Source organism: Stigmatopora argus, chromosome 3 (assembly GCF_051989625.1).
Source record: "Stigmatopora argus isolate UIUO_Sarg chromosome 3, RoL_Sarg_1.0, whole genome shotgun sequence".
Lineage (NCBI taxonomy): Eukaryota > Metazoa > Chordata > Actinopteri > Syngnathiformes > Syngnathidae > Stigmatopora > Stigmatopora argus.
In genome coordinates, this window is record NC_135389.1 from 6,352,986 (window position 1) to 6,380,167 (window position 27,182).

At 40.0% G+C, this 27,182-nt stretch overlaps 2 protein-coding genes across 5 annotated transcripts in view; one reads left to right on the forward strand and one right to left on the reverse strand.

The window, feature by feature from the left end:
• The first annotated feature begins 1,742 nt into the window (after window positions 1-1,742).
• Window positions 1,743-24,110, forward strand: snrkb (SNF related kinase b). Its single transcript, XM_077595913.1, has 5 exons — window positions 1,743-1,889; window positions 6,388-6,698; window positions 6,781-7,175; window positions 18,559-18,700; window positions 21,470-24,110. The coding sequence occupies exons 2-5, from the start codon at window positions 6,478-6,480 to the stop codon at window positions 22,470-22,472; spliced, it is 1,761 nt and encodes a 586-aa protein (XP_077452039.1). The 5' UTR covers window positions 1,743-1,889; window positions 6,388-6,477; the 3' UTR covers window positions 22,473-24,110.
• ano10b (anoctamin 10b) overlaps window positions 24,081-27,182 on the reverse strand; it is a 23,753-nt gene continuing 20,651 nt past the window's right edge. For all 4 annotated transcript variants that reach the window (XM_077595908.1, XM_077595909.1, XM_077595910.1 and 1 more), the window contains one exon: window positions 24,081-26,206. In XM_077595908.1, coding sequence (XP_077452034.1) covers window positions 26,183-26,206 — 24 coding nt within the window. In that variant the 3' untranslated portion in view covers window positions 24,081-26,182. The remainder of the gene's footprint in view (window positions 26,207-27,182) is intronic.

Genomic DNA, 27,182 nt, shown 5'->3' on the forward strand with positions numbered 1-27,182 from the left:
GCATCTCGGGAATGAAAGACAACTCAAGTCCTTGTACTGCTTCTCTGTTTGGAGAGAAAACACAGGGACATGTTACATAACCACGCCATTTAGCCAGCAGGAGCGAAATGGAATGTATTGACGTCACAAGGAAGGAAGGAAGGAAACTCTCTCCCTTGCTCTCTAGCTCTCTCGCTCTCTTTCCCTCACATGGAAAGCTTTTTAAGCATCCCTGACATCCAATTAAAGGTCCACGTACTTGTCTGACCTTTGTCCTCACTAGTAAGACAATTCAGTGCAGTTCTTACATCACTGTGCCCAGTAGAACTAAAACGGCTTATCAGTAAAGTTTCACCCACCCAGCCACTAAGACGGCCACAATTGACCTCATAATAGGATATCACATTTTACAACTGTTAACATTTCAAGGGCTGACTATGAATAGAATTGAACAAATATTCTAGTAATACAGGGCCACAGTAGAGCAGTTTTGTCATACATGAAATTGTCCTACTAGGACATGCTAAATGCCACAATAGTTCAAGAATGAGGTTTTATTGCATAAGTGGGACTATCGCAGGAAAAATCTCCTAGTTAAACACAGCTATTGCGCATACTTTTTACTTTTTTACATGAACAACTAGAAATATTGTAGAATACAGACCAAGTGTGCAAGAGTGCAGTACAGCTTTCCAGTAAGATTTAAAGTCCCATAATTACGGATTTTTTTGCATAAGAATTAAAAGTGCAGAATCTTCTCAAAGAGTATTAAAAAAAGATCGACTCACAAATATCCATAACTATTGAAATTGTATCAAAAAATATCACTTTATCTCCTATCATTTTCTGAACCGCTTTATCCTCACTAGGGGTGCTGGAGCCTATCCCAGCAGACTTTGGGCCAGAGGTGCGGGACACCCAATCGCAGGCCAACCAATCGCAGGGCACAAGGAGACAAACAACCATTTACGCTCACACTCATACCTTTGGGTAATTCAGAGCATCCAATCAGCCTACCATAAATGTCTTTGGAATGTGGGAGGAAACTGGAGTACCTGGAGAAAACCCACGCAGGCACAGGGAGAACATGCAAACTCCACGCAGGTGGACCGGCCTGGATTTGAAACCAAGACCCCCACTGTGTGGCCGACGCGCTAATCACTCAGTCGCCGTCAGGGTGTCACCCACCTAGTGCCCTAAGGCAGCTGGGATAGGCTCCAGAACCCCCTAGGCTGATTGGACACTCTAAATTGCCCCTAGGTATGAGTGTGAGCATGAATGGTTGTTTGCCCTGCGATTGGTTGGATTCAGGGTGCCCCCCGCCTCTGGCCCGAAGTCAGTTGGGATAGGCTCCAGCACCCCCTGCGGCCCTAATGAGGATAAAGCAGTTCAGAAAACGAAAAAACAAAAAAACAAAAAAATGAAATCTTTCAAAGAATTCAATGCATTAAAATTATTTACATTTTTTTTAAATAATCATCGCAAAATCACACTAGTACACACTTCAATCGGATGTCAAATGGGGGCTGCCAACTATTGCCCCATTGGTCATAAGTTTGAAACAGCTGATCATTACGAATGTAATAACATTTAAAGGAAAAAAAATCATATCTCGTGCATGAAAGTCTTAACCTTCATATCAACTGAATTAATTCATGCTAAAAATGGCTTTTGATACATTCTTTCTCAAAACCACCCCAGCCCCCCCTCTTTTGCTCTCTCTCTCCGCCCCCCTATTTTGCTCTCACTCCGCCCCCATTGGCGGTCGAAGAGGGAAGTGTGCAAAAAAAACCAACATGGAGCTAAAAGGAGCCATCGTAGGTCTGACGCTCGTCTACGTTGTCTGTTATTGACTTCGGCGGTGGAGTTAAGCCCCCACGGCTTGAACGTGCGGGATGCTACCTCTGACGGTAAGTCTTTTTCATTATTTTAGCCCTTGCTGTTGAATTTTCGCCTTCCCTAGTACGGCTCGTCTTCGCTCGGAGGTGTACGGCGGAAAGGGAGCCAGTCAGCGGGATGGCGGATGGGCCAGGTCGGGACCGCCGTTGTCGGCTCGGCCAAGTACGAACAGCTGCGCTCGGCAGCTCCGTCGGCGACACCGCGTCCAGACACAATTAATACGACGCTTATTAACGTGACAAGGCCTCCTTTTAAGCCGGTTGGGCGATTTAGCCTCATGTAAACAGTGAGCCGGGTTGAGATGCATTACTGATGAGAATGGATGGAGATGATGAGATGCCCGCGCGAGAAAGACAATCGCGATTAACAGAAAGCGTGACGGACGCTGATGTCAGATGGACTTGTTACCCTTGGGAAGATCGCATGATGACATCATCCGCGTAAATGACACATTTTTATACACACACGCATGCATAGAAACACACACAGGTTCATACAACTACACGCCCATACACAACCAGTGGCATACATTAAGGTCTCCTCTTACAATATTGATTAAGCGTGCCATTTGTGCAGGGTGAGTGTAATTTGAGAAAGACTAACATTGTTGCCTCTTGGCATATGAGATCATGGAAAATGTTCGACTCTGGAGCAAGACATGTTTACTACAGTGCTGTACTTTATTTTAACTGGTATGTAAATTGGGTTCAGTGCAACATTATTTTTCTTCTCTCTGCTTTACAGTACAGTGTTTTTGTCTTTTGTCATTCACTGCCATTGGATGGCAAGCAAGCATTTGCCATCTCATCTTGTCTCATTTTCTGAACCGCTTTATTCTCATTAGGGTCGTGGGGGGTGCTGGAGCCTATCCCAGCTGAATCCGGGCCAAAGGTGGGGGACACCCTGAATCTGTGGCCAGCCGATCGCAGGGCACAAGCAGACGGACAACCATGCACACTCACACCCATACCTAAGGGCAATTTAGAGTGTCCAATCAGCCTACCATGCATGTTTTGGGAATGTGGGAGGAAATCGGAGTACCCGGAGGAAACCCACGCAGGCACAGGAGAACAGGCAAACTCCACACAGGTGGACTAACCTGGATTTGAACCCAGGACCCCAGAACTGTGAGGCCGACGCGCTAACCACTCACCCTCCGGGCCGCCTTGGATGTCGTGTTTTCAATCCCTTTATGCACGAATTATTATTTTTTCTTTTACATTCCTATAGGACAGGGCCAATTGTGGCCCTCTGGTCAATTTGTTGTGCCCCCCATTTGACATCAATTTTTACCAATCTTGTTGCCTGCATGTATTTTGCAATGGGTAGGTTTCCCTATTTTACTTTATATACAACAACACATACTCTGTGACCTGGGCTGGCAGTGAATGCGAATCACCGTCCCTGAAAGGGTTCATTTGAAATCTGCTAACTACCACAATATAATACTGTATGAGTACTATAAATATACATAGGCTGGCAAAGAATGAGGTCATAGAAAAATGTAGGGCTAACCATAACACGTATGCAATATGGCTGATGTTCTTTGTCTCTAAACTACTTCCATAATAAACTAGACAACATGTGTTCTATGTGATTACATAAAAAAAATCTTGGGACTGGAACAAAGAGGATCACTCTGCACCACTGCCCCACACAGCGTAAAGGGTTGATAGCTATAGAAAGAACACTTGTTAAGTTGGACTGACACTGGCACAATAATTGCTTCTACGCAAAAGTTAAATATCAAAGAGGTATGGCGGATATTCTACTTTGTAATGTAATGTAATTTTGTGGTCCACAGATTAACTGTTGAATCCTTGTTGTAATACTTTTTAGTACTAGAGTCAAGTATGCCTTAGTTGTAATTCATTCAACCCTTAACTGTAAACTGAATTTTGTAGAATGTATAATATAATCCCAATAATATTGGGTTGGATTGGATAACTTTATTCATCCCGTATTCGGGAAATTTCGTTATCACAGTAGCAAGAGGGTGAGGATGCAGGAATAGGAAAGGCATTTTAGACATAAATAGATAGGTAATAAGAAAGTTAATGAATAAATATATAAATAAATAAGCGTGTTGCTTAGCACATATATACATACATACACATAAATGTACATGCATGCATACGGTAGGTCTTAACACGTATACATATATATTGGAAATATAGATATATCCCTGTCTGTGAAACTCTGACCAGAACAAGCAATGATATCAACTTTTTACGGGAATTGTTAGTAGCCAAGTTTTGGTTGTCTTAATACCATTCATTCATTCATTCATTTTCTGAACTGCTTATCTTCACAAGGGTCACAGAGGGTGCTGGAGTCTATCCCAGCTAACTTCGGGCACCAGGCAGGGGACACCTTGTGTTCAACACGCCTACCATGCACGTTTTTGGAATGTGGGAGGAAACCGGAGTACCCGGAGAAAACCCACAAAAGCCCAGAGGAGAACATGCAAACTCCACACAGGAGGAATCGAACCCTGGACTCCAGAATTGTGAGGCCGATGCGCTAACCACGCAACCATTGAGCCATTTTGGTACTGTATATTATGATAAGTTTCAAAGAGTATGTCATAATCATCTTATTTTAATGTGTTATTTAAGTTTGGTACTTTTGTTAAATTGTTTTGTCGTTAGTGGAACTATCCAAGATGCACACTGTATAAGTAAAAATTATGGTAGCACACTTACTTGGTAAATTGAGCACAACATTCCCAACCGTTTGCATAAGCACTATTCTGACAGTGCACATATTTAGTTATGCATCACAAAAACAAAACAAATTCTTAAAAAAAAATGTCTGACAGAGAGAAAAATCATTTCATATTGGCTCGTAAAGGAAAGAGGAAGGCAAAGGCCAGGGTTGTCAAATTAGTTCAATTAGTGGAATTGGTTTGTCACCTGTGGCATAGGTGGAGGTATGCAGTCAAGGACAGTGAAGGGTTACAGGTCAATATTCAGCAGGAAGAAACTTTTCAAAGGCTTTTTGAGGGATCCCATCGTGGCAATTCTCTTAAGATAGTCTCTCTGAGTATAGACTGAACTTATTCATAACTGGTCAGTGTTGGAAAGTATTTCTTTCAATATAGCAAATGATTAATTACACTAAACAACTGCAAAACCAAAAAATGCAGAGCCTTAACCTCCTAAGACCCAAACTCTTGCAAGGCATGCATTTTTATTTTCTCTTTGATATTTAGGCTAATTGGGACCTGATGAGTGTAAAAAAAAGAACTATGTTTTTACATGATGTAGTTTATTAGAAAAATTATGTCCACATCATAAGTGGACGCCAGGCTCTTGTAGTCCAAAATTTAACATTGTAGTCTTTGACAACCAAAAATGTGATGTCCACACGTGGACGCCAGGTCATAGGTGGTTAAGGATGAGATGTTGAGAGGGAAAAGACTTAATTCAGCGAAGCAGTCGGGGATTGACAGCATATCTGTATTAGAATGAGCTGAATAACCTTGTTGTCATCGTCTTGAGCTGAAGCTGCTTGTTACGTTATTTGGCAGACTACACTCTAGGCCAGGGGTGCCCAACTCTGGTCCTCGAGGGGCCATATCCAGTTTGTTTTCCATGTCTCCCCCACACCCACATCTGGATAAAATGATCAACTCATCAGCAAGCTGTCTAGAATCATGATAACAATCTTGGTTATTTGATTCAGGTGTGTTGGTGGAGGGAGACATGAAAAACAGACTGCGGCCCTCAAGGGCTGGACTTGGCCACCCTTGGTCTAGAGCAGGGGTCTCCAACTCCAGTCCTCGAGGGCCCCTATCCAGTCTGTTTTCCATATCTCTCTCCTTTACCACACCTGAATCAAATGATCAACTAATCACCAAGCTGTCCATGAGCTTGATCCTGATCCTGATTATTTGATTCAGGTGTGTTGGTGGAGGGAGACATGGGGTGTCTAGAGCAGGGGTGTCAAACCGGTCCTCAAAGGGCCGCAGTGGGTGCAGGTTTTCATTTCAACTCAACAAGAGAATACCTTTTGCAAGTGTAATCAGTTAATTAAAGTCAGGTGCTACTTATTTTAGAAGACACCTGATTGGTTAAAATGTCGGCACTTGTTCGGTTCGAACAAAGAACCGGACCCACTGCGGCCCTCGGCGGAATCGGTTTAACACATGTGGTCTAGGGTGTAGTCTTCCTTTTGCCCGAAGTCAGCTGGAATGGGATCCAGCAACCCCTGCAACTTTTTCATGGATGCGTAGTACGAATGAATGAATGAATTTTAGCATTCAGACTAGCCCTCTGAATGTAGCCAAACGTTCGCAAGTTTGGACAAATAGAATCACAAAATGGTTTATTGAATAAATGTGTACTTCTCTGGTTAGGCCAGCTTCTATGAAGGGATGTTGGGCCTGGTCCATATTATGATCTTCAGATTGTAATGAAAACTTGGAATTTGAAGCCTTATTACGAATATTGTTGCTACTGCAAAATACTAAACTGACATTTTCGCTTTGTTTTTTTGCACTGCTAGGCAACCCCCATGCAGTAAGCTTTAGGTCCTGTAAAAAATACCAAGCAAGCCCTTTTCCTGCATTCATATCAAATCAATTTTGACATCAACATGGACTGTGGAGAGAATATCCCGCCCCTCGATGAACATCTCAAATCAAACCGCTTGAATCTCAACGGACTTTACCATGTGGGTCGAACCTTGGGAAGGGGCCACTATGCTGTGGTCAAACTAGCTCGACACGTCAACACTGGGCAACTAGTTGCTATCAAGATGATTGACAAGACCAAACTTGATGTCATGGCAACAAGCCACCTCTTACAGGAAGTCAGGTATCATGTTTTCTTCCTACAGAAAATGAATTGAATTCTCTTACCTTATATAAAGCTTGAATTTGATTCCTATTGTTTTCAGATGCATGAGGCGTGTGCAACATCCGAATGTGGTTCGCCTTTATGAAGTCATTGACACGCCTACCACCCTTTACCTGGTGATGGAACTGGCGGAGGGGGGTGACTTGTATGATTACATCCTCCGCCATGAGACTGGTGTTGCAGAAGGCACTGCCAAACGCCACTTTGCCCAGATTGTGCGCGCTGTGGCTTACTGCCATGAGCTCCACGTGGTCCACCGAGACCTCAAGCCAGAGAATGTGGTGTTCTTTCCTCAGCAGGGGGCTGTGAAACTAACAGACTTTGGCTTCAGTAACTTATTCAAACCTGGGACAATGTTGGCCACCAGCTGTGGGTCCTTGGCGTATTCTGCACCTGAGATTCTGCTGGGAGAAGAGTATGATGCTCCAGCTGTGGGTAAGAATCTTTTCAAACTAATTTTGCTGTTATGAATGATCAATACGATAGATGAGTAACGGTTGAAAAATTACTTCAATGCAGTGTAGAGGGCGGTCACCCTTTTTTTGCCTTCCCAATTACTTTTGAAACGACCCAGATTGATAAACCTATATTATATTTCTAAAACCTCTAAAAAGTATTCTGCAAGCTTTGCTTTGTAACTTTGTATTGAACACAGATGTAATAGACCAGGGGTGTCCAAACTTTTTCATACAGGGCTGCAGTGGGTGCAGGGTTTTGTTCCAACTGATCCAGCAGAAACAGTTTAACCCGGGGGTTGGCGACCAAGGTTCTGGAGTCGCATGCGGTTCTTTACTGCTGCCCTGTTGGCTCCCAGGAGCTTTTTCAAAAACTTTTGAAAATGGAATATAGGGGAGAGAAATATATTTTTTGTTTTAATATGGTTTCTGTAGGAGGACAAACATGACACAAACATTTCTTAACTTAACTAAGATTTGCGTTATAGCCTGCCACACACGTTTCTATCAGCGGGGCGGGATGCTAGGCAGGTGGCTGTTGTAAACAAACTGGTGACTGCGTGATGGGCCGTGGATCCCAAGGGGAAAAGAGAAAAATAACTGAGGAAAACAGAGGTTTTCAACGTTCCTTGGATCGAATCATTTGCATTTATTGCTAATGGAGAAAGATTGCCTGCATGTTTGCTTGGTAGCGAAACATTGTCAAATAACAAAAAGAGTGTAATGTGGAAAGACATTTCAAGGTAAGGCATGATACATTTGCAGCCGAGTACCCAGTTGGAAAAATGAGAAAAAAAGTGGACTTGCATTACTTCTGGAGAAATTAGAGGAATGCAAAAAATAGATTTATGAAATGGATTGCATCTCCAAACTACATAACTCCTGCAAATTTTATTGAAACCTGGGAGGCAATAAAGCGTGAAAAGCTGAACAGATGGTGAAGTGGCACTTTTTGCATGTTCGTGCTTGTTGTTTTGTCGAACCCTCAAAATAAAAATGACATCAAAAATAGGATTTCTTTAATTTCATCAAAGCAATGAAACAATCATTCTTTAATATTGTAATAAAGTTAAACTTGAGGCGTCATCATGCAGAGCAGTCACATGGTACGTCATTCTCAACAGAATGCACTGCAGGCAAAATAAACATTTATTTATAGATTTAAGACACCAGATTGGTCAAAATGTATAATCTTTGGTAGGAATGAAAACCTGTGGCCCTTTAGGACCGGTTTGGACGCCCATAATACTTATACACTATGCACATTGAAATACTGTATTTTGGTACACAAAATTAAGATTTTTTTTGCCATCTGCTGATAACTTGCATTGAAAGGAAACCTACTCTGAATGAAGCATTTGCTTGAAAGAATCTGCTTTCCACTGTCTTGCTGTGTTGTGCCTCAACTTCATCTTCAATAGTGTCATTGTGTGGTAAAAATTCTAGTAGTGCATCAATCTGACACTATGCTTGTATTTTACGCTCGACGATGGCAGTGTTTTGCAGTCTCAGAAAAGGTCGACTGCATGTGATGTGACCTATGCAAAGACTTGTTGTTGTGTATGTCAACCAAAAGACAAATTAAAACAGGAAAAATTATAATGTAGAACTTTTTTCCCTTCCTTTCTTTAGTATTATCTTTGAATTTGACCAGCCAATTGCAATTGACGCGTTAGGTACCTTTGCTCTTGAGAGTTGAGTCTATAGATGGTCTGCCCACCCATTGATTGTGTACTGTTAATTAGCCAATGTAAGCAAGAGTGCATTATTCACTCTGGATGCAGAAGGATCACTATCTTCTGCGAAGGGAGTCCAAACGTCTACAAAACACCTAAATACCCCAAAAGGTAATGATGCAATTCACCCGAAAAAAAAAAAAAAAACCGCTGTTCCCACTTTTCCAGCCCCTCATTGAAATTTCCCTTTCTTTTATTTGGATTTAGTTAAATGAATTGCTAACCACAATTAACTATTGGATTGGAGATTTCCAGTAAAAAGGTTACATTGCTCATATTACTAAATCACAGGATTGATATTTAATCCAGGGTTCTGTAATTCTTGAGCCCTTCATGGCAAAAGTACTGTATATCAGAGCCTTTTAATAAATATTCACTATTTAGAGTTCATGAAAATATGGTACAGTTTTAATTCTTTGGTCAGCGATAAAATGTTTGCTGATATTTCAGTCTGGTATGCATCAACTTCAATTCATAAACCTTTTTTCACCAATAGCAATAAAAAAAGACAAGGCACTGTTGTTGACAACAGCGTATCTTAACAATGACGATGTTGATGTGTTTTCTGTTTTGATTGATTCGATTCAATTTTTTGCCTGACCACTTCACATAGTGTTGATCTAGATCCAAGTTTCATTCCTGTGCTGCTCGCTGTATTTTATTTTTATTTTTTTGCAAAGGTATCACTGAGACTGCCAGTTTAATACCAATAATGTCCCCACTATGAAATTTGCTTTTGCGAAAGAGATAATATAGAATCGTGCACAATTGAGCAGATTGCACATTGGTGAGGTTACATGATAGATTTGTCCCCCCGCCTCTCCCCCTTGTTTAGCATGTATTAACACCTATCTGTGCCAGTGCGTCTCTAAGATACCATTTAAGTAACCTTTCTCAGTGCCTCATGTCCCAAATCATGAGTCCTTGTACTATTTCTCCTTTCACATTTTTTCTGCCTGTGTGGTTGTGTGTAATGTACGTTAGGAGTATGGGTGTGTGTATGTGTATATGACTGCAAAGGATTAGCGTGTGTATCTGGGTCAGTCTCAGAAAGCCAGCCAACTGGGCACGTTCTGCAGTGGAGCTAACACTGCGGAAAGTGTAAGTGTGTGTCATCTTTCTATTTCTCATCTTCAGGGTACTTTTGTGGTACTCGACTCACTATAAGAGCACAGGTGATAAATGTCTTTGTGTTTCCGTGTTATCTGGCCTTGGCTAATTTCCACTAGGGTAGTACTGGAAATACATATAACAATGTGAATATGAAAAATTGCTGTAGTGTTTATCACAAATCATCCAGAAACAGCCCTCCAATAGCGCATTCACACATTCACTGACTAGAAAGTTAGGAAGTGAACCCACGCTGCCTGCCAGGCAAGTAAAAGTCTTTGACTCATCAAGAATAAGGAAAATAGTGTAGAAATGATACCTTCGATCCATTGTAATTCTACCAACTACAAACATTTTTTACTGTGAGATGTGAAAATGTTCAACTGTTAAGTTAAATATTACCGTATTTTCACGACTATACGGCGCATCGTATTTTTAGCCACAGTGTCAGTAACGAGTGCTATTTCTGTATTTTACACACACAAAGGATGCAGCGTTTTTATAGACGCAGCCAGGCATGGCAAAACATACACCAGCTTAAACATACATGCTACACCCACATGCTAAAAACACGTTTTGAAAAAGGCAACCAAAGCAAAACTGAGTTCGGTTGTACTTTATTTAGCCATTTTACTATGTAGTCACGTCATCATCACCCACAAATCCATCAAAGTCCTCATTTTCTGTGTCCGAATTGAACAATTGTCCAAATGAGTCATCGAAAACGCTGAGTTTTATACGTTAGTCCAGGCGGCCACAATCCATTCGCAAATAGTAGCTAGCGTAACCATTCCAACGCTGTCGTCCATGCTTCGTAAAGCTGTGTTGATGCCGATCGCCAGGCCACAATCCATTCGCAAATAGTAGCTAGCTAGTAGCTAGCGTAACTATTCCAACGCTGTCTTCCATGCTTCGTAAAGCTGTGTAGATGCCGATCGCCAGGCCACAATCCATTGGGTATATTGACAAAAGAACTATATATCCCAGCAGTCACTGCGCAGTACTTTTTCTACGGGGAAATAGTAGAGTCGGGGGCTGCTTGCCGTGGTTTTGAGAGCTGTAGAGGATTGTGTACCCTATCGACTGATTTATTTTATTTTATCGTGATAACAATTTTAGTATTTGTCCATATATAAAGCGCACTGGATTATAAGGCGCCCTGTCTATTTTGGAGAAAATGTAAGACTTTTATGTGCGCCTTATAGTTGTGAAAATACAGTATGTTAAATCTTGATGAGATTAAAATGATACAACATCTCAATTTTACAGATGAATGCCAAAGGCAGCATTTATCCTTCGACGTCCGGCCCCCTGAATCACTTGCGACCAATCCTAGTAACAATAACTAAGAGAGAAAGGCCTCGCAACCTTTGCTTTCTAAAACATGGGTCTCCAACCGGTCCTCAAAGGGCTGCAGTGAGTGCAGGTTTTCATTCAAACGGAACAAGAGGCCAACTTTTGCACCTATAGGATGCAGCGCCTGAAAGGGCGCCGTCTCAGTTGCGGGTGTATTTTCAGTTTTTTGCCCATAGAAAAGGTGCTTAGTTTCCAAGGACACGATGAATGAAACCAGTCAGTCAAGCGGTCAGGGTTATGCAAAATTTTGAATTTAGTACATAACCAAGGCGCACCGACTGATTGGACACCCCGTCCATTTTAGAGAAAATGTTTTACTTTTGACTGCGCCCTATAGGTGTGAAAATATGGTACATATAATCAGTTGAGTTGGAGCAAAGACTACTGTGGCCCTTTACAGAATTGGTTTTGAGAGCCCTGTTTGAGAGCTGATTGCTGGAACTTTGCATTCTGTAATATTGCGTTCTGTAACATTATTTTCGCTGTTTAGTGGCAGTCAACAAGTCTTTGTTACAGTCATTTTTATGCCTATTGTCAGGTAGCCATTTTGTAAAGACAAGACTGTTTCCATACTTTGAAAGGTACTATTCTTCATACGGCTTTTGTCTCAATCTTTCTCGTGTTAAATTAGTTATACACTGTATTTCAATTCTTCATTTGAGTACTGTGTATAACAACAATTGCATTAAAGGTAAAAGAAGTAGTGAATGTTCAAGTGGAACAACACTCAAGAGAAAAGTATATTGGCGATATCTCTGAGATAAGAGTTAAAATACTCTATACACACATTAGAAAATGTACTGTTTAAAAGCATTACCATCAGTGAATCAATTAAGTCTCTTGTGTATTCTATTAGAATATTGTGCGCTTTTAATAGCAGCGGGTGAGTCATTACTAGCACACAGCAAGAAGGTTGGGAATGGTAATCTTGTCTCTTTGTCTGTCTTGTGATTGACACGTGATTGGTAAAAGAAGTACCATACTTTGGAATCAGGCCATATTTGTTCACGTATAAAATAGAAAACAGATGTTGATAATAATGAATAGAAACAGGCTTGTCCACAGGGCCTTTTGTCGTTTACAAAGATAAACATAGCTTCCTGTTATATAATATTTACCCATTACTCTGTGTACTGTACTCTAAAAAGGATGTGCTGTTATTGATGGCGCTATGCTTTTTTATTTCCGTTTTCAGTTATTGTGATGAGACTGAAGGTTATATAATAAATACAATGATTCCTAGTAAATTTGTTAAATGAAAATGAAATATATATTAAGTCCATCTTCAGACTGATCATTGAATCAGGAAAATATTACAGTTAGTGCTGAGTGATATGCTCTACATTTCATATCGGTAGTTGATATTGTTTTACCAAATTGATATTTCCTGCCTTAAATCTTTGATATGACTGTGTGGGGATAGGGTACAAGGAGATGGACAATCATTCACACTCACATTTATACCAAGGGGCAATTTAGAGTGTCCAATCAGCCTACCATGCATGTTTTTGGAATGTGGGAAGAAGCCGGAGTAGCCGTAGAAAACCCACGCAAACTCCACTTCGTAACTTGGATGTTGTTTTCATAAATGGGAACAGTAATTTGCATATCAAAGGGTTTTGTAATCTGAACATTTTGTAGGTGGAGTTACTAGTGTAAATGGACAAAAGTATTGCAATGCATGTCTTGAAACCGTGTTAAGGGCTCACATGCAACGCTTAATTAAAAGCTTCAACGAATCATCAAAGATTCCTCACTAACTTGGTTGAGAAATCAGTTTGGAAAAGGCCATTTTCTGTTCAGGATGTACAAGGCAATTTTCATAATGGATAGCTAGCTGCCTGTGCTAATGAAGAACATGTTCTGAAAACACATGTTCCGGGATAAATTGGAACAGTGATTGTGGATCAGGCTATCTTGTCCATCGACACTTGCACTTCACCAGTGTTCTGCAAAAAAATAGTGGGGAAAAATAGTTTTTGTTATGCAAGTCCCAAGAGCATTGGTTACCCTATTGCCCAGAAATGGTGTTTTTGCATCATCTCATTTGGTCTGACATAACGAATTTCTCTCCTCTTAGGCATTATATAACAAGGACTCTCACATAAGACACCAAGATAAAATTTTCCTTTTCTGAGTTAAGAAACATTTTCTCAATTTCTTGATCATGCTGCACACTGCATCACACACAGTCCCATTCAGTCTAATGAGACAACACGTGGCACCGGAAAATTCCCCCAAAATTCATTTTTTTCATTCTAGCAAGTGTCATCAAGTTCATTTCCATGTCCATATTTTATCATTTACTGTGGAAGATCATCTTCATACTTGGATTAAAAAGTTTGGGCTTTTAATAGGGCTGAATCCAACTACATAGCAGATTTTAGTTTCATTTTTCTAGTGCAGCCCTCCCAAGAATTTTGTGTGGCACATCAAAAATTGTATACATTAAACAAAGTATGTTGGAGAAAGTCTGCAATGCCAAAAACAGTATGATTGACCAGCATGTATGTACATTTCAGGCCAAAGGTTTGGATAGACCACATTCAATGCAATACTATAATTTCCGTGAACGCTTGAAGTATATAATTCTACATTTGTTCATTCATAATTTTGATGCCTTCAGTGAGAATCTAGAATCTTAATAAAATGCATTGAATTAGTAGACGTGTCCAAACTTTTGCCCTGTAATAGATTCATGCATTTATGAATGTATGTTGTTTTAGTGCAACAAAACAGAAATGCATTTGTCATTTTTTTCTAAATGTCTAGCATAAAGCAATATACATTATCTAGATGTAGTTTATTTAAAGTTACCGTATTTTCACGACTATATGGCGCATCGTATTTTTAGCCGCAGTGTCGATAATGAGTGCTATTTCTGTATTTTAAACACATGCGTTTTTTAGACGCATATATTTTATATATTATATATGACTATCTAACCGCAATAGCGCTGGCTACTGGAAGCAGCCCCAGACTCTTTTTCCGGTTTCCGGTGCGCAGTGACTGCTGGGATATATAGTCCTTGCACGCTAAAAACACGTTTTTAAAAAGGCAACGGAAGCAAAACTGAGTTCGGTTGTACTTTATTTAGCCATTTTACAACTTACTCACGTCATCATCACCCAAAAATCCATCAAAGTCCTCATTTTCTGTGTCTGAATTGAACAATTGTCCAAATTAGTCATCGAAAACGCTGAGTTTTATACGTTCATCCAGACGGCCATAATCCATTCGCCAATAGTAGCTAGCTGGTAACTAGCGTAACTTTTCCAACGGCAAGGTGTATTGATGTCGATGTATACAGGCCACAATCCATTGGGTGTATTGACAAAATAACTACTACATATCCCAGCAGTCACTGCGCAGTACTTTGTCTATGGGAAAATAGTAGAGTCGGTGTACCCTATCAACTGATTAATTTTATTTTATCGTGATAACAATTTTAGTATTGGTCCATATATAAAGCGCACTGGATTATTAGGCGCCCTGTCTATTTTGGAGAAAATTTAAGACTTTTATGTGCGCCTTATAGTCGTGAAAATACGGTAGGTGTATTGCTCTGAAACACATTGAAATTCAAATATGAATATTTATCATATAGAAAATAATGTCTAGTCTCAGTGCAGTGATGAGCAGGCCACAAATGGTTGCTACTGTATATACAGTACACATTACATTTCCCAGTGACCTGGGAAAAGTGCAGTAATTCATAGCTTGGCCGCCCTGTTGCATAAGTGTTCAAAACAGAGACGAGCGTGACTGTGTATATTGTGTGGCGACAACTGAGCACAGTTGTTTGGACTGTAGGGGCACACAATGGCTGTATGTTTATTAGACATCAGAGTGCTATCACTGGATGGACAAGGGGCTCAATGATGTATTTTAACTGTAGTTTATCGCATCCAATCAACATATTTTTTTACTTTGAAAATAACTCACTAAAATTCAAACCTTTGTTTCCGTAACTTGCATAAATGTCGTTTTTGCTGATTTTCTTCCAATCCAACATTCTGTCTTATCTGGTTGTAATAAGAATTGTGCATACGTATTCATTCTTATTTTGTGTCAATGGCCCAGTGGGTGAATGGTTAGCGCGTCGGCTTCACAATTCTGGGGTTCTGGGGTCGAATCTAGATGAGTCCACCTGTGTGGAGTTAGCGTGTTCTCCACGGATTTGCATGTTTTTTTTCCGGGTACTCTGGTTTCCTCCCACATTCCATAAGCATGAATGGTTGTCTGTCTCCTTGTGCCCTGCGATTGATTGGCCATCAATTCAGGGTGTCCCCCGCCTCTGGCCCGAAGTCAGCTGGGATAGGCTCCAGCACCCCCTGCCATCCTAGTCAGTATAAAGCGGATCAGAAAATGAATGAATCCTGACAGATTTATATATATATATATATATATATATATATATATGTGTATATATGTATATATGTATATATGTATATATGTATATATGTATATATGTATATATGTATATATGTATATATGTATATATGTATATATGTATATGTATATGTATATGTATATGTATATGTATATGTATATGTATATGTATATGTATATGTATATGTATATGTATATGTATATGTATATGTATATGTATATGTATATGTATATGTATATGTATATGTATATGTATATGTATATGTATATGTATATGTATATGCATATGTATATGTATATGTATATGTATATGTATATGTATATGTATATGTATATGTATATGTATATGTATATGTATATGTATATGTATATGTATATGTATATGTATATGTATATGTATATGTATATGTATATGTATATGTATATGTATATGTATATGTATATGTATATGTATATGTATATGTATATGTATATGTATATGTATATGTATATGTATATGTATATGTATATATATATATCTAGAAAACATTTGACATCATCACCTCAGCTATGATGCACTGTATCACTACAAAAAGCATCCTACACTTACAGGTGCTATGGAATTGTTCTATTGAGTCCAGTTATTTCACATGCATCAGAATTCTATTTACTCCAGTTATTTCACATGCATCAGAATTCAGAATGAGAATAATAAAAGCCATGTTTTTTGAAATACTCAAATACTTCTTCTTTTAACCTACCTTATGAACGTTGATTAAAAAATGGAAGGGAAGACAGGCTACACAGGGAACAATAAAAAACGTGACAGGTGCGTCCTAAACAATGATTTTTTTATTTTTGGGTGGGGCATGGTGTTGTATTAAAAAGGAACAGATTAAAACATTACAAGAAAATAAATCCAAGACTTGCACATTTGTGCTGTGTCCGTCGTGTATGTGAGGGGAGTTAGCTGTTATATCATTTGCATGTTTTGTATATTTTAATATGCTGTAATATAACACTTTATTTTAGGTTTCCTTATGTATGCCACAATGGACAAAACTTTGTTCTCTGTGTGATCTGTGCTTTGAAATCTCTGCATGATTTTTATAAGCCTTTTATAAGTTGAGCCTTTGGGAAGAAATGACTCCACCACTTGCTGCATTTTAGAGTCCATGGAAATAAAATCAACTTTAAAGGGCAACATTATGACAGTTCATATGATATGACAGCCATTTTTAAGCTTTTTCTTTTCACCCCCTTGGCGACCTGGACATAATCTAAAATATATCAGACTCAACGTTCGATTAGCTCTTACTTGCTGAAGGAAGGACAGAAATCAAAGAGCAATAAAAAATCATTTTCAAAAAAGCAAACATCCACAATAGGCAAATGTGCCTCTGGATGCGTGCCCGCAAATATAATTGCCAGTCTTTTTGTCTGGCTGTTGATGTGTATGAAGAGACGAAGTGGAAGGGAGGAAAAGGGAGGGAGACTACAGCAGGAAGTGCATAACACCAGGAAGTTCGTGTGGGTGTGGGGTTTGTCTGTGGGTGTGGGTCACAAGTCAAGAGTACCATAAAGCTTGGCCATCTGCAGTCTCACGCTTGAACATGGATGTTCCATTTACTGACGTCATATTTCAGGGTCTTCACATCATGCAGGGCTGTGAAACCAATACAGTGGTACCTCGAGATACGAGCTTAATTCGTTCCGGGACTGAGCTCATATATCGATTTACTCGTAACTTAAGTGAACGTTTCCCATAGAAATGAAGTAAAAACGAATTAATTCCTTCCAACCCTCTGAAAAAACACCAAAAACAGGATATTAGATTGGAAAAACATTTTTATTTGTTCAAATTTGCCATCTATTAACAAAGTAACAAAAAAATAGTGGTTTAATAGTACTAAAATGTGTTTAATAGTACTAAAATTAGACGGATTTCGCTGAGGGGAGAGAGAGACGGACAGAGAGGGGGAGGGACTTTTTCCATGGCAACGCGCTCGTAACAGCATAAACAAATTTAAATGAACTTGGATTACGAAGCAGACACTCAAAAATAAATTTAATCTAAACTTACTCTAAACTTGATTCTAATTTTGTTTTCAATTTTGATACCTTTCTTCTCCCCGGTTGGCTCTATTTGCCCCGCCTCCACCCTGACTTTCAGATGCAAACTATCGAGGGTTGTTTGCTTTTGTATTCGCTTCAAAATATTCCGAAAATGATGCACCAAATGTCCTCACAATAGAATAACGCACGACCACTTGCCATCGAGAAGTAGTATATACACCATTCGCACTGACTAACGGGAAAAAAACACTGAAGAATTGCAACGCTCCACTCAGTGCTCGTAGAGACATTACACAAGGGAGTTGCGACCAGAAAGACAGTGCCCATGATGTTCTTATGAGCAGCCTCTCGCGTCCGTTGTATGCTCGTATATCAAAGTTTGTCTCGTATCTCAAGATAAATATTTGCCTGAAATTTTACTTGTATCGCAAATTGCACGTATGTAGGGGCACTCGTATGCCGAGGTACCACTGTACTACAAAAGGATAAAAGGGCCCTAGAATTTGTTCAAACCAATGTAGTTTAAATAATGAATTTTCTACTGAAACTAGCAGCACCTAACATCAGTGAACACTTCTAACAGATCAGATTGGTGCAAACGTGTCCTCATTTGGTTGGAACGAAATCCAGTACCCTCCTGGCCCGTTATGAAATTGGTTTGACACTAGTGATGTTGTGTGTATATTTATTCTGTTGTATGTTTTTGCGTTGCAGATATCTGGTCGCTGGGTGTTATCTTGTATATGTTGGTCTGCGGGGTTCCTCCTTTCCAAGAGACCAACGACAGCGAGACTCTGGTGATGATTCTGGATTGCCGTTACTCCATCCCTGAACGCCTCTCAAGCGACTGCAGAGAGTAAGATTAACCGCTGAAGGAAATGATGCTACACAATGCAACGCGATTACTTCCTCTTTGTTGTGCTTCTTCAACTAAAAAATGTGTAATTCTCAAGGCTTATTGAATTTTGCTGACTAGATGTGGTGAGTCACCCTGTGTTACATAGCTACTGACCGGAAAAGCATCTCATTTGTTTCGGTGAATAATTTTGATGGTCTAGTTGGGACTCTGCCCTGAAGCGCTTCATTAAACACGCTGCAGTCATTTGCCTGAGTTAGGCTTACTGGGTTGGCATGCCTCAATTGGTAGAGTGGTTTGGGCTTTAAAAAGATGAAAATCCACTTGCTAAAGACATTTCGTTCAATTCTTCTTGCCTATTTTTAACTGTAGACAAACACTATGAAAATAAATTGGCATTCCAGCCTACACTAATAAAATGGATTTTTTTTTTTTTTTACATATTTTAAGTTATAAAAACTCCAACAATGTGGTAGGTTTGCTTGTTTTCATGTGTGGTGAAGGTGAGGTAGAGTGGATTCAATGAGGCAAGTTGGTGGTGGTTTGTAGGCGCAAACTAAGATAATTTATTTTTAAACTTGAAAAAAATACAACAAAGCAACGTGGGGGGAGACCTAGGCAAGGCAGGATGAGCACAATTCAACACAACGTAATCCGGCACCTGAAAATCCCCCAAAAACAATGGAATGGAAAGTGCTTACCCCACATGAAAATCCAATAAAACAAGGGAATGCAAAGTGCTGACACCACATGAAAATCCCAAAACAAATAAAACGATACATACAAGTCACATTACTATTTAAGAGAGTTAAAACAAAAACAATTGAAATGTAGAACAGAAATAAAACTAATCATTCAATATAAAGCAAGTCATAGAATTTGAAATTTGAACTATATGGGTAATTATCAATGTGCTGTGGTAAAGAATTGTGTTTTTAATCCTGATTCCAAAGGGCTAATGATTTAAGCGTTCTGGTAAATTGTTTCAGGGAACCGTAAAGTGCAAAATAACTAGCAAACATCTATTACTAGGCACAAATGTGACACAATAAAGGAACAAAGTCAATGTAAACCAAATCGAAATGTTTGTCATTTAAGAGTTCTAGAGTCCAGTCAGTGTATTGCCTTCAAAGAAAGTTTAGATTCTGAGCGAGAAAAAGATGGAGCAGAGTTGAACGTCAATGTCAACGATGATGTTTAGAAGTCACTGTTTGTTAATTTTCCCACTGAGTAAGCACAAGCACCCAGTTGCTGGTTGTTTTGGCCACAAACACTTGCGGGGATGGGTTGCAACACAAAATGCGCTCACATGATTTTGGATTTGAGCTGAACAGAACAACCTTGAGGATATTCCTAACGCACCTCGTGTGTTGGCGTGGCACCCCTCCAAGCAATGGACCACATTTATAAAGAGATCCAAAATTAGACTGCCTTTAAGAGATGCTCTTTAATATTTACAGATTAATTTCTAGGTTGTTTTTTTACCCAAAAGTGTTATAATTTCTCAATAAGCTTACCACATATGGAGGCTCAAATTAATTGACCATTATTGATATGATCAAGTAATCGTTTAGAGACATTGTTTAACTTCAAATTATCCAAATTCTCTGAGATTTCTTGCTTTTTCTAAAATGGCAAACTTTGTTAAACTTTGTTAAATGAAAGCATGAGATTGTTTTTACCTTGTCAATATTAATTCCTGTGTTTTTTTATTATACAGTCATACCTTTACATACGAATGGCTCTTGGTACGAAAGTTTCAGGTTATGAATTTTTTTGTATGCAAATGGTGACTCAAGTTAAGGAAAAAAATTCAAGTTACGAAATCCCTCCAAAAGTAAATTAATTTCCTTATCCGTTATTTTATTTAGAATTTCCCTTTTTAAGCGATCAAAAACTACAAATGCAACTTGCCACATATTTTCACACACACAGGGCACAAAGTATACGTCTAAAATGTACTACAAAGTGGACGGCTTTCGGCCCTGGTAGAACGGGCTCTTGCCCCACCTGGCGGACAAACACGGGTATAACATCTATAACGGCCGCGGAGGGACATTTCAGTGGCGGCAGGGCACATTTTCATATGCTTTATTTATTCTAAGACATTAATAAATCATTTCCTTATAATTTTCTCTCATTTTTGTGTGTTTCCTCACATCTTTCATACAAAATTGGGACACTTTGACCAATTTTAAAGGGTTTAGTTGGTAGTTGTGTGAGGACCGTGGAACGAATTAGAGAATTTACATATAAAGTACACCTCTACTTACGAAATTTTCAAGTTACGAAGAAAGTCTTGGAACAAATTAATTTCGTAAGTAGAGGTACAATTGATATTCTTCTATTTGCCCTTATCGGAGGGATTTGGACCCAGTAGCGGGGAAGCAGGAGGGGACGAGGCGAATTGTGCTCATGATAATAACTTTAATGACTCAAAAAGCCTTACAAAATAACAAGGACTTGTACATCCCAAAACGAAACAAAACCGGAGCATGGAGAACTAAATTGGGACCAATTTTAAAGGGTTTAGTTGGAAGTTGTGTGAGGACCATGGAATGAATTAGAGAAATTACATATAAAGTACACCTACTTACGAAATTTTCAAGTTACAAAAAAAGTCCTGACCCATTAGAGAACCAATTAATTTGTCAGTGAAGGTACGACTGTACATAGGATGGAAATTAAATAATACTATATTCAATTTATTGCTTGTCGTAGTTAAATGAACTCTTTTTTTCAACCTGCTGTATTTTTTTTGTTTGCCAGTCTGATCTCAAGGATGCTCCAGAAGGATCCTTCTCTGCGAGCTTCGCTGCAGGAAATTGAAGCTCATCACTGGCTACAAGGGTTAGACAATGTTCTGCTAAGTCCAGAGGCCCCTCCTCATTGGCTCTCAGGGGCACTATCCTCGACCTTGCCACTCTCCCGAACGGTCGAGTCCGGCGACCTGCTCGCTGCCAAGCCGCAGTCTCTACCGGTGCCGCGGCAGGTCAACCTCAGCTACTCCCTCCACCCGCCCCCCGCCGAGGAACCTCCAGTCACAAAGAACCTCCCAGCTCTCCTGCGGATCTGTGAGGAAGAGGAAGAAGAGGAGGAAGAAGAAGAGGAAGGGAGTAACTTGGCCAAAGAGAGTGAAGGTTTGTTGTCACTGTCGGCAAGTGAACCGCAGAAGGACACTCAGGTCGTGCTCGAAGGAGAGGACAACCAAGAGGATAGGACGGCAGAGCAAGAAAGAACGGAGGAGATGTTGGAAGAAGACGAGGACCGAGCTGAGACAGAAAGAGGACACACCCAGAGCGCGTGTGTGATTTCATACCAACCCATCAGTCACGTGGAGAATCTCGTGAGCCGTGCACCAGAGCCCCCCGCTCCCCAGGAGGCCGAGACGGGCTTGAGGGTGCCCTGCTGTCAGGGCTGGACGGAGCCCGCCTGCCCCGAGAAAGCCGACCCCCGGGAGATGGAACCAAACAACAACAGAGCTGCTGCCTGCGCGAGCCCCCAGAAGCAAAAAACAGGGTGCGTCGGGAAAAAGGACCAGGGCGCGAGGGAGGACTTTGTGACGGACAGGTCCCGCTCCCACAATGCCACGGGGTCCTGGGAGGAGGGAGCTTCCAGGGTGGAGCCGGCGGGGAAACGGCACAACCTCAAGCTGCGTGAGCGACTCTTTCAGCTGCCGCTGTGTGAGAAAGCGCTAGCCTTCAACATCCCCACCAACAACAAAGCCAAGATCCTCCCGCTGGCTCAGTACAACTGTTGCCATGTGCTCTGAATGACACCGCTTAGGAGACGCAAACACGTACGCACACTCCCAGCTGACTGAGCGTGACCACAGGACACACCGAGTGAAAAAACACGGTTTAAAGCAAACGCTAGTTTGTCGACCGCACTGTGACTTTTAGCGTAGTACGATCTCCACGTTGTTGCGCACAATAAGCGAGCACACGAGCCGCGCCGAAGGAGAAGAAGATTGTGTCAATGAATCCACGGATAAAGAGCACTCCTTTCTCCTTCTTCCCTTTGCACAACTCGCTTCTCCGGTTCCAAAACGTCTAAATATAAGCTGAGAGACTGTTAATATATGTTATATGCTATATGCTCTAATATGCCTCAGACTGAGATGATTGTATCATTCTCCGTCCTCTCGATGTTCCGTCCGTTGATCACTCGGCCTCATCCTTTTTTGTTGTCGCGACAACACTAGTATTTTGGATGTACAGGTCACTCACAGTCATTGGGGCCACGTGACCCGCTGTGCATGCTATTGTTGTTACCATTTACCTCCAGATTGTGTCAGTGTGGCACTCCTGTTGTCCTTTTGTTACATTGAACGCACACGATACTACTGTTCCTCTAGGAATAATACGTTATAAGGCGAGGAGACAGACACTCCATGCGGATTAGATTTTTTTTTCTTCCAGCGGCGGTGTATTTCCACTTACACTTATGTCTTATTTCAAGTTGAGATGATAAATGTAGATACATTTTGTACAGTGACAAGGGCCAAAGCTGTAGAATAAGCTACTGTACATATATTACATCATTCCCATGTAGCCTGCAGAGCAGCTAATGTGTTTCTTTCTGCAGTTTAATGCTCAAATCAGGGGTGATCCAAGAAAGTGAAATCTGATTATCATTTGTATTTTAGTAGCAATGGAAGCGGCAAATTTGGACCAAGAGCTGATTACTGTCTTTAATGTTTTCATATTCAGAATCACTTCTGAACAACTGCACCTAATTTGGTAGTAGTAAAAAAATCTAATAAAAACATGTCGCAACTGTGTATAATTTAGTCTATAAAATAGTCTGGAAAATACAATAGGCCCACTTTAAATCATTGATTACTCCTCAAAATTGACCACCCAAAAAATCCAGTGGGTTTTATGTAGTAATTTTAGTTGTGCTTAACGATATTGAACCTATTTTGTTTGATCAACAGTATTCTCCAGTAATGTGCGCAAAACATTCATCCTGATCAAACTACAATTAAAACAAGTTAATGAATAAGTTAAATAAGTTAATGAACAATAATACTAAAAGTTCAAATATGAACATGTGACAAATGCAGTACGTACATTGATGCACTAATGCTCCATACAATCAAACGCGCCTTATTTATGAAAGCTAACTCACTCATTGATGGTGCGCTTTATGATCCGGTGCAATTTAAAATCCAAAATATAGAGTAAATATCGCCATTATTCATGTACAGTCGCAGCCTGCCTCTCCCTGGTGTGTTATGTCCGCTGCTTTGTAATCATAGGACCTATAGTCTCTCGGAAGCAATGTATACTTATTTTTCTGTATTTATTTATTAAAATTGATTGAATCAATAAAATGTACGTGTCCTGTGTCGTTCATAAAAAGAAAGAAAAAAAGATATGTTGACATGTCTTTTATTGGTACATAATCTGTAGTTACAGCTGCTTTCAAGGAGAAAGACAATCTTAAGGTGTATTCACACCAGGAAAATCTATAGTTCGCTTTCTTTGGTCTGGGACATTTGGCCAATCGGGGTATTGAAACAACATCACTTTTATGTGTAAATATTGAGAAGACATTTTTCCCATAATACCTGTGACCATATAGGCCTGTTATGTGGAAATAGGTACGCTTGCAAGCAAACCGAGACCGCCTCTCTGAAGAGGCCTCTCGGTTTTGTCCGCACCGGAGCTTGCTAGTTTCTACCAGACCAAAAGGTGCTCATCATAGACTTTTTAGGTTTGGTTCGGACCAAACAGGTGAGACTACGCCTTTAGTGAACACTTGCAGACACTAAGTGAAAACACTGCCAATTGGTGGCTAGAAGTGGGATAACTACTTTCTGTTGTAAACAGAGAGAGGTGACTTAGTTGTGCAATATTTTGGAAGATGAACCCTCTCAAGTGCATGTTTGCCATATTCATTTGCTGTATGCAACAATCTGCCAGCACTAAAGAATGAAGAGCAACACGTGCCTAAAGGCATCTTAGTGGTAATATTGCCGAGTTAAGCAGCGATTAGAGGCACAATGGAGTGTATAAAAGTGTTTAACACCGCAAATTATAACAACAAAAAGTGGCATAGAAGCAAAGGTTGGATTTTTCACGATAGCTTACAACACTAACAGAGGATATTATTTACTTTTAAAAAATGGCAGACCTACATTTCTAAATATTCATTCATTCATTTTCTGAACTGTTTTATCCTCATTCGGGTCGCGGGGGTGCTGGAGTCTATCCCAGCTGACTCCGGGCCAGAGGCCGTGGCCAGCCAATCGCAGGGCACAAGGAGACAAACAACCATACACACTCACCTAGGGGCAATTTAGAGTGTCCAATCAGCCTACCATGCATTTTTGAATGTGGAAGGAAACCGGAATACCCCGAGGAAGCCCACGCAGGCCCGGGGAGAACATGAAAACTCCATACAGGTGGACCGACCTGGATTTGAACCCAGGCCCCCCGAGCTGTGAGGCCAACGCGCTAACCACTCATCCACCGGGCCACCCCATTTCTTAATATTTGGCTCCAATTTACTATTAGCGTGTTAGGAGTACCCTTTAAATATTCTCGTTAGGGGGCTGGTTCCCCATTAGTACCAATTTCCTAAAACGTAACAAAGCAAATATCAATTAGTGGTTTGCAGTACTTCGGTAAATCGAATTAAGGTTATAATTATTCAAAAAGGGAGCAAGAAACAAAATCGTTTTTGTGTTAAGTGCTTGCTGATCATGTTGATATTCACCTGATACTGAGACAGTAGTCACTTTTAACAAGATACAAATACAATCTTGATAAGAATCATAAATATTCTGCCTATCCCTGATAAATAATTCTCTTTAACCGCTCCCTCATGCATATGTACTTGCAATCTCCTTTCCTAAACAACAGTTTATACTGTACATTCAGTTCGACAGCATGGCGCAAAAAAAGACAAGTATGAAATATTCTATGTATGCATGAATTCCATTCCATCTTACGATAGGAATGTGTACATTGTACAAGCACCATTTGGCTTACTAGCAAGAAGCTTCGCATGATCAAAAATGCCATTTGGAACCTTGAAAACAAAAATACTATTGCTGTCAAGACTGGCACCCAACAAGTGTGTATTACTAACAAGCCTGGTTAAAAAAAAATCAAGAAATTAATTGTGAACTCGTCAATGTTGGCTCAGTATTGATAATATATTAGAAACAAACATCTTTGTTTTACTTTTTTGGTTTGCTGTCTACTCATCATGTCTAGGTTCAAGACAGAGAACTTTAAAGTCAGAATTTTTTTAAAAATTGTTTCCATTCATAATAGCATTTTTCCATTTTAAAATGCTAAGAGATTTTGAAGTATTCTTTATTTGAATAAACTCAACAGACCACGACTTGTTTTCAAAGTATAAAATGGCATCTTTGAAAGCATCTAGTGAAAGTATACACGGGCACAGCAACATGATGTTGAAGCTCAAAGATTCTTGCTGATTCATTGCCTCACATTTTGTTACAATTCAGGACTCCTCAGATGACCGATTCTGAAAGTGAGACAAAAAGTACATTTTACATGTAACACTGATGCCCCCAAAAGGTAAATGCTGTATTTTCCGGACTATAAGTCGCAGTTTTTTTTACATATAGTTTGGGTGCGGGGTTGCGACTCTAGTGTGACGTGTGAAATCATTCACACAATATATCGTTCCACCTGTTATTTTTATATTGAACCGCAAGACGGCCCACTAGGCCTGTGTTGATAATGGGGGTGGGTGGACTCTTTTTGTACTGTCATAACTTAACTACAGCAGGAGATCACTTCCAAGACCCTAGGCTATGTTCTTTTGAAAGATGGCCAAAATAGCTTCCAAACAGACGATAGTCTTATGATTTTTTATTTTTACAATCCTCTGCTGTCTTACTAAAAGTAATGGAAGACATTCTACTAATGTGAGCCTCGTCCTTCTTGATAAAGCGAATTACTGTAAAATTGAGCAAGATAGAGGGGAATTGTACTATTTCTTTGCCATATCGAGAACTTGCACCTTCCCGAAGAATGACATTATTCTCTGTTGTCGTTTAGACATAGTAACAACTAACTTGTGAGGCATAACAGGCGTGAAGCGATCCGAGCTATTGTAACATTGACAAAGGAGTTGCCAGCTTTGTCAGGTTTGTAATCATTTATTTGGATTTCAAAACTAACACGCCTATTGTCCGCTGTTCTGACTATATATACACCTAAGGATAAGTCGCACCAGCCGAACAATGCACAATGAAGAGGAAAAATTGAAATTCAAGTTGCACTGGAGTATAAATCACATTTTTGCCAGGGCAAATTTGTATTTGAGCAGAAACCAACAAAAATATGTCAAAGTGAAAATGCTCAAATCAGATCAGGCTGAATAGGTATCTATTAACATAAGTTTTTCAGACAACTGCAACCCACCCCCCAAAAAAAAAACAGTCTGTCGGGGATCAGCGAAAGGATTTTTTTTTATATAGTTGGCTTGTCTTGCG

Bases quoted from the DNA above. Each gene is read 5' to 3' on its own strand.
- snrkb (XM_077595913.1), top strand. From the start codon at position 6,478: ATGGACTGTGGAGAGAATATCCCGCCCCTCGATGAACATCTCAAATCA. The intron at 6,699-6,780 runs GTATCATGTTTT...TATTGTTTTCAG, and splicing joins CACCTCTTACAGGAAGTCAG to ATGCATGAGGCGTGTGCAAC. The intron at 7,176-18,558 runs GTAAGAATCTTT...TTTGCGTTGCAG, and splicing joins GTATGATGCTCCAGCTGTGG to ATATCTGGTCGCTGGGTGTT.